The sequence below is a fragment of the Orcinus orca genome, chromosome 1 (assembly GCF_937001465.1).
Source record: "Orcinus orca chromosome 1, mOrcOrc1.1, whole genome shotgun sequence".
Lineage (NCBI taxonomy): Eukaryota > Metazoa > Chordata > Mammalia > Artiodactyla > Delphinidae > Orcinus > Orcinus orca.
Window position 1 is genome coordinate 13,334,616 of NC_064559.1, and position 13,690 is coordinate 13,348,305.

The window sequence follows — 13,690 nt, forward strand, 5'->3', positions numbered from 1 at the left end:
ATTTCCAAAAGTAGATTGATCACCCATCCATGACCAATCGATTGATATCTTCCCTACGGCTATCGGTATCAAACATATCAACAAATCACCTATCTTCCTGTGACATATAGCAAAGTCCTGTGTACAAAGGGATTTAAATAAGGTTATTCCTGCACTCTTTCCCCGCTGCCTTCTATATAATAAACTGCCTTCTGTAGTTGGCTTTTAAAGTATATCTGTAGAGAATTTGTATCTCCTAAGAGAGAACAGACAGTAAAAAAAAAAAAAAAAATCCATGAAGTAAGGGACTAACATATGAGCAGATATATCTTCCTGGAACACTTAACAATATTTGCACAGATAATCAAAATGTGCTCAATTTAATTCAATATCCTAATTTATTTTTAAAGAGTTTTAAGCTCTATGGTAACTCGTCTATGTTTTTTCACACATTGGACTTTTCACATGTAAGCAATGAAATGATGTGATTTTAGGGATCATAGGGGTACTCCTCTCTGACTCACGGTCCCCACCAGCAACACTGTTGGACTCAGCCTCCTAAGTCTCTCTCTTCCCCGGTAACGAAGTTGTTTCTTTATCCCTTTTTTTCTTACCTTAACACCTGGTGACACAGCACTTTTGACTCATTCTCCCTCTTTGATACAGCCTCCCTTCATTCCCCTTAGGAAAGAATACATGTTCCCTGGGGACACGATCATAGGACAGTTTAGGTGATACCATCTGGTATTAAACTTGAAATCATTCCTACTATAAAATCCCTAGTCGTGTCAGTGACCTATGAAGACAATTTCATAGAAAACAAGAGTTAGAAGTAATCTTCTTGGTTCTAGTTTGTATCTCTAATATTTCTCCTGTTAAGGTGGTTGATTTTCTTCCCTGAAAATTATGAAACTCCCATCTTTGGGAGTTTCGACTCTGGAAGCCTGACGTCAGCTCCAGTTTACTCAGGCTTTGTTTCTTCCACAAGGATCCTTGTGAGAATAGAATCTTGGGAGTCTGCTTAGATGGACTCCAGTTTCCATGGAGGGCCCACGAAATAGTATCCATCAGGACCCCTTTTATACCAATATCTTTCCCATTTATAGTGATAATATCTAACTCATGCAGCATTTTATCCATATTAAGGGCCCTGTGAGATAAATACTACTGTTAACTCCACGTTATAGGTGTGGAGATTTGAGGTGCAGAGATGTTAACTAACTTACCAAGGTAACACAGCTAGTTAGTGACGGAAGCCAAGATTCTCAACTCAAGCAGTCTGGCTCCAGATTCTACATTCTTAACCACTATCATCAAGTACCATTTTACTTTAAAAAGCTAATCACCCAATAAGAAACTCTAAACAACAAAAAGGGGCAATGAATATGCTCGCAGCAAGCTTGTAGAAAAGTTCAACTTGAGTTCCCTTCCACTTTTCTTTGGGTGTTAATGTCATTTGCTGACCTTCAGTGAGAGTTTTCCTTAGATTTCTGAAAAATGCTCACTTTTCAACTTAGCATGAAGCCAAAAAGCTGGTGTGCCAAAGTGCTGGCCATCTTTGGATGATGGAAATCTCTTGCTTATAGATTCTGCATTTGGATGTCATTCCTTTAATTTGCCATCCAGAGCACTGCTTCTGAATCACATTACAGAGGGCTCTTGTGTTTCTAGGGCTGCAATAGCCAACACAGCTACAGGAGGTGAAATACATCTACAAAGAGAGGTTTCCCACTACAACTAGAATCCGTTGCTTCAGTGGGACTGTCACCTCACTGACCTCCCGTTGGAGGAAACTCACCGGTTGCATTTCTACCTGTTTTGCAGGGGTGCTGGGTATTCTTTGTTGTTGCCATTCAGAATCCACATGCTGATCATACTTATTTTGGCAGAGAACCTGGTTTTGAGATAAGGTCTGAAATGTTTGCCCCCAGCACTGTTGCTCATGCCTGGGAAATATTTGCACTGATATCTGGGAGCAGTTGTGTGTCTACAGAGATCACTCAGCCTGGTGGGGACTTGGGGACACAGGGGCGAGGAGGGGAGGGAGGAGAGAAGAGTGATTTTATTGAAAACACTCAATTCTCCTCTGGCAAACCCAGGAATCCAAAGACGTACAGGCTTTCTTGGGAAAGCTAGGACAAAGAAAAAATGAAATCAGATGGGTTTGTTTAAGAAGGATAGAGAGCTGTTGCTTTCTTTATGATAAAAGTATATTATTTAAACTTTAAAACTGCTCAGATACCTTGGTACCTAGTTCTTTTTCAATACGCTTTTACAAATAAAAACTCTGGAAACATTAGCCTATTATCATTGAGAGTCTTTATATTAAGCAGAATTTATTTTTTCTGGATGATAACCTCATATCTCGAAGCTCTTTTATTCATTCAATTTGTACCTTATTTTTCCCTCCTTTTCTGCCTTCTTTTGAATTTTTATTTTTGAGATATGTTGTGTTAATTACTGATGTATAGCAAAGTGATTCAGTTATACATATATATACATACATTTTTTTTAATATTCTTTTCCATTATGGTTTATCACAGGATACTGAATATAGTTCCCAGTGTGATACAGTAGGACCTTGTTGTTTATCCATTCTGTATATAATCGCTTACATCTGCTAATCCCAACCTCCCACTCCATCCCTCCCTCAACCCCCTCCCCCTTGGCAACCACAAGTCTGTTCTCTATGTCCGTTTCTGTTTCATAGATAGGTTCATTTGTGTCATATTTTAGATTCCACACATAGGTGATATCATATGGTATTTGCCTTAGAATTCTTTTTAGGTCTTTAAAATGACAGTTTTCCACAGTAATGAAAATAAGTGCTTCATATGTGCTAGATATCATTTCAAAGTACTTTATTTTTATGAATCGGTTTAATCCTCAAGACTGTAGTGTGAGGTAGGTGTTCCTGTTTTATATGTGGGGAAACGGAGAAGCCAAGAGGTAAGGACCTTGTGCAGGGTCTCAGAGCCAGTATTTGGCAGTGTTGGGATTCAGGCCTGAGCAGCCTGGCCTCAGAATCACTTGCACTGCACTTAGGGTTCTCACGAACTTCAGAGTCAGCGGATCAGCTGGAGGTGAGGACAATAACAGTGATGACATTGGGATAATAAGATGTTATTTATCAAATGCCTGATTATATGTTTACATAGGCTTCCTGTACCACAATTCTATGGGTAGGTGATATTAAGTCCACTTTACAGATCAGTAAACTGAGGCTTAATGAGGAAAAGGGATTTATACCAGGTCTTACAAACTCTCATGAGACAGAATCACAGTTGCAACCCGGGTCTGCCTGCCTCTAACCCCTCTCTTAACCACCATGCTACACTGCTTCCACTTCAATTGTTAGTTATCATCTTGTAATGTTCCTATGTAGTAATAACAAATATGAAATAATCAAAACTCCTCATTAAGTGATCAGTCCGTTCGGCTTCTATGATACGTGATGGGGTAGGGTGGAGGGAAAGTAGTTGGAAGGGAGAACCACATTAGCCATCATCTTCCCTTCATCCCTCCCTGGCTTCCAATTCCAAACCTCTAAGGGAAGAAAACAATCCTCCCTACAGACATCTCTCTCAAAACCACCACTGTGAGATTCTACTGGTTCATTTTGCTGTAAGCGCCATCCCCAGAGAGAGTTCTTTAACTGCAGTATCTAGCTGTGCACAACCCTTAATGAGAACTGATGCCGACACTGGTCAGCAGACTGGCAACTGAACAGACTGTTTGTTCATATCCCTCAATGAGGGTTTCCTCGTCTAGTTAATATGTGTGAATTAGAATATTTCCTTTTCTATCCACTCTGCCTCCAAAGATTCGATGAACAGAGTTCCCACGTGGCTTAAACATACAATATACACATAATTTTGCACGTGGGCACCCCCTGGGATTCGGAGTATTTTGTGTCTGTCTGTCTCCAATGCCTTCCCCTCCCCTCCCCTCCCCCATGGGTTTTTTCCCCCCATTAGGCAAATGGAAGGCCCATGCCACCTGTTAGCATTACATCATTGGCTCCCCAGAACACAGTTGCACCAAAGGCCTTAAACAAAGTAGTTCTTCTTGTATTGTTTGCACTCAAAGAGCTGATATCATGCCAACTGATGTCATTGTATGTCTTTGTGTAACTGCTATGGCAACTGGGCAGGTGGGGAGCCTCCAGCTGATGTCATTGGGAAAGGAGGTGTAGAGACAGAATTTTAAAAAGCTGTATGCTGCTTTTTTCTGTGTGTGTGGTTTTCTGGCATGCATTTTTTAAAAACTAGCTGCTTTTAAGACAAATTACAGCTTGAGTACACTAAATAAGAACAGAGAGAAGTTCCCCCCCTCCAATCCACCACGTTAAAGACTTCTTTTGAATCTGTTTTGTTGTTCTGTCCTCTCATCTTATACAGAAAAGTGTAACAACTGTCTTTTTATTCAAAAAACAAAAAGTGAATTAGGTTCCCATTACAGAACCACTGTGGAACTGTTTACTTGGATTTTATGGAGCCAAAGCTGAGCAGATTTTAAAATAACTCTTTAGTCTCTTTCGTGGAGCTTGTGATGGTGACAGCGGGCAATTTCAAATTTTTGTTTAGGTATTCACTAATGAAGTTTTTCTGGTGGTTTCCACTTCTTCTATCTACTTGAAAAATGATCTCTTTGGGTCCAGACAAACTTTTTGTTTTAATCAATGTTTCATAGCAGAATAATAAGATGTAAGGGCAGAAGTTAATTCTAGAAATCAATTAAAATGAATTTATAGCTGTTGTTTTTCTTTTCCAAAAGCAAAGACAGGTTTTGATACTCACAGGTGGTCATACTATTACCCCCTTTGAATGATCTTTGAATCATGACGGATCTTAATGAAAATATGACTTCCCAAGTTTATACGACTAGTGTGCATGGGCTGTGAACAGCCCTGAGGCTTGGTCTGGGTTACAGCCTGGAGCTTCCTGCTGTGGTTGCCAAAGATGAAACTTGAAACGGAGAAGGACATAGGTTCAGAAACTGGTAGACAGATAGACTTCCTGTATTTATTTCAACACAACCATATCCTGTTCACCCATTATGTTTCCTCCTTTATCTCTTGAAACTATCAAGACAGAAGCAAGGCATCTATCTGGGGGAGGGTGAGGTGGGTCAATGTTGGGTTCTGGTGGCTTTCAGCTTCTAGATCTCCAACTTCCCCCTCTGTTCAAAGGGAAGGCCAGAGTGTATCTAGTTGGTAAGAATTAGAGCTCATTTGGTAGTTAATAGTGTCAACTCTGATTTCATAGCCCTTACATGTATATTGTATAATTTGACCTCTGTAATAATCCTTTGGGCTTATCCACAAACGTATCTGACAAATATTAAAGGAAAAGTTTAAGCAATAAACTATGATCTATAAATTTCCTGACTTCAGTGTTCTTTTTTGCATGTTTTTTCAACTTTTGATCACATGTAAGGTGAATGTTTTTAAACTGGCTTTTTTCATTTAATATTAAACAGAAACACTGTTTTCATATTCCTTTCACAACTTTTAATGGCTCCATAATATTCCATTGGGTGCACATGTCAACTTTTCCCTTTTAAAAAAATGTTTTTGACCTTTCTAGAAAACTGCTGTAGCGAACATCTTTATGCATCTAGCTGGCTATCTTTGGTCTGATGATTTCCTTAAGATACATTCTCATAAGTGACACTGCATTTGATGAGGGGGAGGTTTGCATACTTTATGTATGTTTCCATTCATTCCAGACTCCCAATCACACCTAAGAGGTATATGCCATTGCCCTCATTTTACAGACAGGGAAATTGAGGCCCAGAGAGAGAAATTAATTTATCCAGGTCACAGATGCAGGAAGTGGTGGAACTGGGATTATAGCCCAGATAACCTGGTTCTTCCAGTGTCCCTGCTTGTAACCACGCTGCTGTATTGGGGGCAAACTTGGCCTTCTGGGTAAGGTGAGCTTACAAAGAGTGCAAGGCACACACGCCTACACTGCCCAGGTACAGGCAGAACTTCTACACCCAAGGAAGTCATCTGTGCCTTCCTGGGCTCCCAAAGTGCAAGGTTCTATATAGGCCACTGAGCATATGGCTCTTTGGGGCAGAACAAATTTGCTGCTAATGAAATTGCCTGATGCTTCGTGGAGCTCTTTCCAGGGGAACATGCCCCAGTTTGTATAAAAAGCACATTTCCAAAGTACTGCATGCAGTGATATCCTCCAAAGTTTGTCCTCCGTCTCCAAATGGACTTTCATTTGTATTTTGATTTTATTTTAAAAAATGTAATAAGCAACTAAACACACTCATTCCTAAGGGGAAAGTGATATCTTCTGCCAGCTCTGAAGTTCTAGGGGTAGTCATTCTCACTTTCTGTGTTTTTGTTCCAGGTGGACTTAGCAGTTTTAAGCAGAACCATGAAAACCTCTGTGACAACTCCCTCCAGCTCCAAGAGTGCCGGGAAGTGGGGAGCGGTGCGTCCGCGGCCTCGAGCATGCTACCTCAGTCCATCCCCAGCACCCCCGACATCGAGAATGCAGAGCTGACGCCCATCTTGCCCTTCCTGTTCCTCGGCAACGAACAGGATGCCCAGGACCTGGATGTGATGCAGCGGCTGAACATTGGCTACGTCATCAACGTCACCACTCACCTACCCCTGTACCACTACGAGAAAGGCCTGTTCAACTACAAGCGGCTGCCGGCGACCGACAGCAACAAGCAGAACCTGAGGCAGTACTTTGAAGAGGCTTTTGAGTTCATTGGTAACTATCTCCTACGGGGAAGTCTCATCTTCCGCCTTCCTTTCCTCTCTGGCTTGGGCTTTGATATCAAGTCCAAGATTTATGCCTGTGTTGCAAAAAAAGCTCCACCGAGGTGTTTTTGGGCTCTGCCACCTGGTGCAGCCAAAGTATTCTCCTAAGTCGTAACCCATCAAGTGTATTGGAACCATGGTTATAAAAGAACAATAATTCAACTGGGTTGGGATCCGTTCAACTAGACCTCCACATCCCTCAAGTTCTCAATGAAAAAGTGGCAGGGGTTAGCACTGAGATGTTCTATAACACCATCTCAAAAGAACTGGCAGAAAGTAAGAAATTGGCGGCCAGAGCAGGCACCGTGGGTATGTAGTCTACTGGCGTCCCTAGGCACTTTGCAGGGAGTAAAAAACAGGCGGCCCTCTGTATCCGCGGGTTCCACATCCGCGGGTTCAACCAACCACGGATCGAACTCGCGGATACAGAGGGCTGACTTTCCTATGCCATTTTATATAAGGGACTCGAACATCTGTGAATTTTATCCAGGAACTAATCCCCCGCGGGTACCTGAGGCCAGCTGTATTGTGAATATGACATCTCCCTTACTTTGAGTTAAATTTCTTTGCCACTGCTTGAGGCAAAGGTAATGTTTGCTGAAGGATTGTTTCTGAAGGATGTTTTTCAGAAACATAATGCTGTAGTGAACATCTTTACGCATTACTCAGCACAGAGGAGAGAGAACGGGAGTGGAGGGGTGAGGGGGTGGGGGGGAGTAGTTTTTCCCTTCTGTTTGCTTTGCCTCAGTTTTTAAACAATGGGTAGCAAAAAGGCTTGAAGTTGAGTGCTCATGAGATGGTACTAGATTCCCTTAGTTTACCCCAGACTCATTGAAGTAGGAAAGATCGAATTGTATAGCCCATGTAGTTACCAAGGAGAGAAAATTCTACCAACAGCAGGCTTCAATCTCTAGAAGGAAGCAACGGCCAGCCTAACCCTAATCTTAAACTTTAACTTTCGCTGCTTCTAAGCCTCAAACTGTTGCAAGGCTCAAATTATCACTTGGGGCGTACCTGACACCCAGCAGGTACTCAACAATTTCTTTTTTTTTTCCCAAGTGATTCCAACCTTTCTTACCACAAAAGGGTGACCCAGTACTTTTCCTAAATATTGTAGCAGATTGTTACTGGCCTCTGTCCCAAGAAGAATGCACTCATGTTCAGTGCTCCTTTGTCAGAAAAAAAAAGAAAAACAAAAAAAATACCCTTGGATTTAACAACCATTAGGGTGGGTGGATTTGCTGTAGAATTGGCAGCTCTGGTCACTTAACCCAGGCATTTCCTTGCTAATTGTGCCTTTATTTATTGCAGGACCATAGAATGTTCAATCTGGAAGGAAATTCTGAGTGGTCACTAAAGGGACCAGAGCCTAATGCTCTTGACTGTGAGGCCAGGAGCCTTTTGGGAACACAGTGTTTACAAGGCTCTATTGGTTCTCAATGGGCAATGATTGTGGATGCAAAGATACCTTAGATTTTTTATTAGTGATATGTGAATCAAACCTTGAGTCCCAAGGAAGAAAAGTTTGTCACCAAGTAGATGAGGAACTTCCTGGTTGATATATGATGTTATGAATGCAATTTTATCTGAGTTAATTCCAGTTGGGGGAAGTTAAGAAATTGTTTTTCGGGCTTCCCTGGTGGCGCAGTGGTTGAGAGTCCGCCTGCCGATGCAGGGGACACAGGTTCGTGCCCCGGTCCGGGAAGATCCCACATGTTGCGGAGCGGCTGGGCCCGTGAGCCATGGCTGCTGAGCCTGTGCTTCCGGAGCCTGTGCTCCACAACGGGAGAGGCCACAACAGTGAGAGGCCTGCGTACCGCAAAAAAAAAAAAAAAAAAAAAAAAGAAATTGTTTTTCTTTTAATGGGTAGCATAAGATATGCTTAGGTTCTAAGAGGATTTTAGTCAAAGCACCCACATTCCTTATAGATTATTCAGGCTCACCTGGTGTTTTAGAAAGAAAACAAAACAAGTAATAAACAGCATTTAACCTCGAAAACAGTTCCGCATCACACCCTGCACAGGCACAATATTTTATTCTCATTGTTATATATCATTGGATAAACTGAAATCTGATAGTCTTGCTTTAAGGAAAACACAGCTGGTTTTAGAAACATAATAGCATTCACAGAGAGTCTAATATAAACTAAGCAGAGTCTAGGTTTAGGGTTTAACTATGCCAGTTTAGTTATTCCTGAGTCAGGTGATATTATTCGTATATCTCCTGAGCCTGGTTAGTTACAATTATTCCCATTATTCAGATAGGAGGATTGAGGCTCTGGGGAGTTATGTGATTCACACAAGGTCCACCACAAGGTGGAATCATGGTCAGACCTAGCCCTTTGTGGCTCATCTTCTTACCCCCATGCTTCCCCATTTTGAGGTGGAGGTCCTTAAATAGTATGTGCTGAAGAGGAGAAATTGAAAACAGGAGATACTTTCCTAAAATACAGTTATCTATAGGAAGCAAGCTAAATTGCTGGGTTTTTAAGATGAAAATTTGCACAATGTTTCTTTGCTTAATCTACTAGTGGGTAGCCAGTAGAAGTAGTTTTTGTTAGAACGGGACTCTCCTTACCATCTCCTTTCCTACTCTTCATCTAATTGGTATGTTTTCCAGGGATGCTTTCTTTGGGATGCCTTTTAGTTTAGAAGTGTCATTAAGAATCCATTCAGGCAGTGCCCAAGAGCTATTCTCCTGGGCTTTTAATATACCTGAAAACCTTTAAAGTATTGCCTTTTTCAATTGCTCTGGATTCTGAGCCATTGCTGTTAATTCCTTCATCTTCTGCATCATTGCTGTGTTGGAAAGGCATGTGTAGATGCAGAGGGGGTTGGACAGTTCAGATGTAGGTGACACCCTATGCCTGAGAACTGCAAGTCTTTAACTTTGCAACAATAGGGTTTGCTAGTGAGAAGCTGAATGTAGTAACTTTCTAGTTGAGTTTTGTTCCTTTAACCCTCTTCAGAGTTTCCTAAGACTGAAACTCTTATCCATTTAGTACCAGTTTCTGCACAGAGCATTTCTATAGTATAAAACAAGAAATGCTTTTTCTCTATCACAGGTAGGAGAGACATTGTTAATAACACTAGTTTTGACAAGTGACACAACATGGCGATAGAAATTAACATCCTGAATCAGAGAGGTCTACTTAACCAGTAGCTTGTTTGACATTTAGGCTAGTTGTGTTGTGGCTCCATCCTCAGTTGGCCACCGTCACCTGTGAAGTCAGCTATTATTGTGAATGACTCCTTTACCTAGCCTTCTCTTTAAACGTAGAAATGTAGCTTCTTATTCATACTAATATTACTTTTAGCCAGTTCTGGAGGTTGTGACATAAACATACACGATTAACTAGTAAACTATACTTAGTTTCAAAGCCATTTTGATGTCTTCTCTCTCTACAGAATATGGCATTGTCAAGTCTAGATAAACGTTAACCTCTCTCCCTCCATCTCTCTTTCTCCTTCCCTGCACCTCTTGCCTTTCTCCCTTGTTCCAGAGGAAGCTCACCAGTGTGGGAAGGGGCTGCTCATCCACTGCCAGGCTGGGGTGTCCCGCTCTGCCACCATTGTCATCGCTTACTTGATGAAGCATACGCGGATGACCATGACTGATGCTTATAAATTTGTCAAAGGCAAACGACCAATTATTTCCCCAAACCTTAACTTCATGGGGCAGTTGCTGGAGTTTGAGGAAGACCTAAACAACGGTGTGACACCACGAATCCTTACGCCAAAGCTGATGGGTGTGGAGACGGTTGTGTGACAATAGTCTGGCTGGAAAGGATGACTGTTCTCCATTAGGAGACGAAGAGGAAGGAGGATGGATTCTTTCTTTTCTTTTTTTCTGTCTTTTTTTTTTTTTTTAGATGGGGTAAAGTTTGTGAATGGAAACAAACTTGTTTAAAACTTTTTATTTTTAACAAGTGTGAGAAGAATTTAACTTTTGATGCCGTTGAGATTTACTTCCCGCCAACTGACAAAGCAGGGAGGCTAAAGACGTAATTTTTTTAAGTCAACAATAAAAATATAACAAAATTTGTTTCTCCCCCTTTTCCTTTTAAGCTATTTGTAGAGTTTACGATTAACTAGTCTGTGCAGGTTCATAGACCGAAGATACTACACTTTAAACCAATTAAAAAGAACCCAAAGTACGTAGAAAAGACGTTGAATCATGAAGACCTAGGATCTGCCTGGGCTGTCCTTATGAAAACAAAAAACCCAACCAAACCAAGCCCTGCTGTGCTCACTGGTGCAAAGAGATGATCAGGGCAGCTTAAGTGGTCTAAGAACCCTTCACATTCTTTAAAGAGACAAAGGATACTGTTGATTTTGTGTGTTTCGTACTCTGGATTACTTTTTCCCCCTCTCTGGGTTTAAGAGATTTTTTGAAATAGCAAGGAACTGACCATTATACCATATGCCTTCACTGGCTTCTTGTGCAATAATATGGTGTTTTGAGTGTGCAAGTGAGTTAGAGCTGGCAGCTGAATGGTAGACAAATAGTGCAAAGTTGCCAGCTTGGAGCTGGAAAGGAATTAAACAAAACCAATTACTTTCTTTCCCACCTTTTTCCTTTGTTTAACTTTTTTTTTTTGATTTGATTCTGGTTACAGTGCCATAAACCTTGTTACATATGTATATCAGAATGTAAAAAAAAAAAGACAAAAATTTATTTAAAAATATTTTTCTCAAAAAAAACTTGGCATGTTTCTGTTGATTGTGTAAAAATTTATTTTCATTATATAAATGAAACTCATTTGGAGATATGTCTTTTTTCCTCCTCTTTTTCTCAGTTCAGGTTCAAGCATCTCATAGCTCCAGGAACTTGTACGTGTAACATAATTGGAAATAAACACACATGTTTATAAAGGGAAAGAGAGATGAGGGAGAGACAATAGTCTCTGGCCTTAGTGCGAACCAGAGAGAATTAGCAAGGGAATAAAAAAAGCTCCAGTCTGCCTAGTCATGATCTCCTCTATTGCCACAGCCCTACCATCCACTTCTGCCCAAGTAATTCCTCTTACAAAGTGGAAGCTTCAGGTAACCTCCTTAAAGGCATGAGAAGGTTCTATATCAGCCTTTGAGCCTTGGTGATTAGGTCACTGCCAGATAGATTGGTTAGAATTCTGTGATCTCCCCAGTGGCTCTTTGATAAGTATTTATGACAATCTGACAGCTAGGGGTTATTGACACCTCCCTCCCCCACTGTCATTTGCTCACTCAACATCTTTGGTAACATTAACCACATAGTGTACACTGCAACACGTTGCTACTTCCTACTTTTTTGCTAGCAAACTGAGCTCAGATTCCCAAGTTCAGCTTCCCCATCACGCTTGGCTAATACACAGCTAGTGTTCCATGGGCTCCCAGTCCACAGCAGAGTAAGAGTGGGGGTAGGGGAAGAACATGATTCAAACGTTTTCTATGTTTTATTAAAATAGATGCCTCCAGGGATTTGGCCATAGGGAAGATTCACAGCAAATTAAGATTTGCCTGAGGTGAGAAAGTAGAATTCTGGCATTTTCAATTCTACGGGACTACATTTGGACATACTGTTCTTGTGAATATGTGCTGATAAGTGTTATAATGAAATATTTTTGACATTTTAAAAATAGCTTTTCTATTAGAAGTGATTTAACTTTTTCTTTTATTAGAAAAGTAGAGACTGATGTTAATAGGAATTAACTGAGAGCTGTCTTGAATGATCTTGGTTTACTACAAAGTGTTAGGATGAAAAGTAAATTTCTCTTATGGTGCTTTCTACTCTGCAAACTAACAATTTTCTTGGTGCTAGAACATATTTAAGGAGAGGGGTTGATATATAATGAGTGATTTAAAATACATAATGATTTACTACATATTTCTTATTCTTTATTCTAAATCCAAATGTTAAAGTTCTAATAGTGTAAGTTTTATTCCCTTTCTTTTCTTTCTTTTTTTTTCATTTTTTTTTTTTAACAAACAAGATGAACAGTGAATATAGTTTCCCTCCTTTAGCTACATGGAAATAATTTATGTTTTTTGAACTTTATGATTTTGAGAACAGGACTGTCCTGGGGCAGATAGAAATCCTGCCAACCAGCATACCAAGAATTCTGAGAGAGACTCAGGTCTTTTTGCTAATCTGTTTTGAGTCATTTAGCCTCTCTTTCTTCATGAGGAATGTTAATCATTTCATGAAAACTACATGGATTAACCAAGCCATTGCTCTAGAAACCAGACTCCCCTCAGTTTTGTTACTGAACCAAACTTGCATCTGCTCACCCTCAAGCAGTAAAGTCAATCTATTGACACCGGGTTGCGGTGAAAGAAAGTGCAGCATTTATTGCAAGGCACCAAGCAAGGAGTCCAGGGCAGCTGTTGCTCAAAACACCCCAACTCCCTGATGGGTTTCAGCAAAGCCTTTTTAAAGGTAAGGTGAGGGAGGTTTGTCCCAGGGTATGTGATCAGCTTGGGCACGATTCTCTGATTGGTTGATGGTGAGGTAACAGGGCAGTGTCACAGGGCTTAACATTATCAGTGCTTAGGTGCCAGTAGGTCTGGGGGCTCTGTGCTCATGGTCATCAAGTAGTTAATTTCTTCCACTTGATGGGGGTTTTATTTTATTTTATTTATTTATTTTTTTATAAATCTATTTATTTATTTTTGGCTGTGTTGGGTCTTCATTGCTGTGCACAGGCTTTCTCTAGTTGTGGAGAGTGGGGGATACACTTTGTCATAGTACGTGGGCTTCTCATTGCGGTGGCTTCTCTTGCTGCGGAGCGCAGGCTCTAGGCACGAGGGCTTCAGTAGTTGTGGCACACGGGCTCAGTAGTTGTGGCTCGCGGGCTCTAGAGTGTAGGCTCAGTAGTTGTGGTGCACAGGCTTAGTTGCTCTGCGGCATGTGGGATCTTCCCGGACCAGGGCTCTAACCCGT

At 41.0% G+C, this 13,690-nt stretch overlaps 1 protein-coding gene across 1 annotated transcript in view; it reads left to right on the top strand.

Moving 5' to 3' along the window:
* The window catches only part of DUSP10 (dual specificity phosphatase 10), a 39,276-nt gene extending 27,740 nt beyond the window's left edge, over positions 1-11,536 (top strand). Inside the window, exons 3-4 of the mRNA XM_004271010.4 lie at positions 6,348-6,719; positions 10,272-11,536. Coding sequence (XP_004271058.1) covers positions 6,348-6,719; positions 10,272-10,537 — 638 coding nt within the window. The 3' untranslated portion in view covers positions 10,538-11,536. The remainder of the gene's footprint in view (positions 1-6,347; positions 6,720-10,271) is intronic.
* The last annotated feature ends 2,154 nt before the right edge of the window (positions 11,537-13,690 follow it).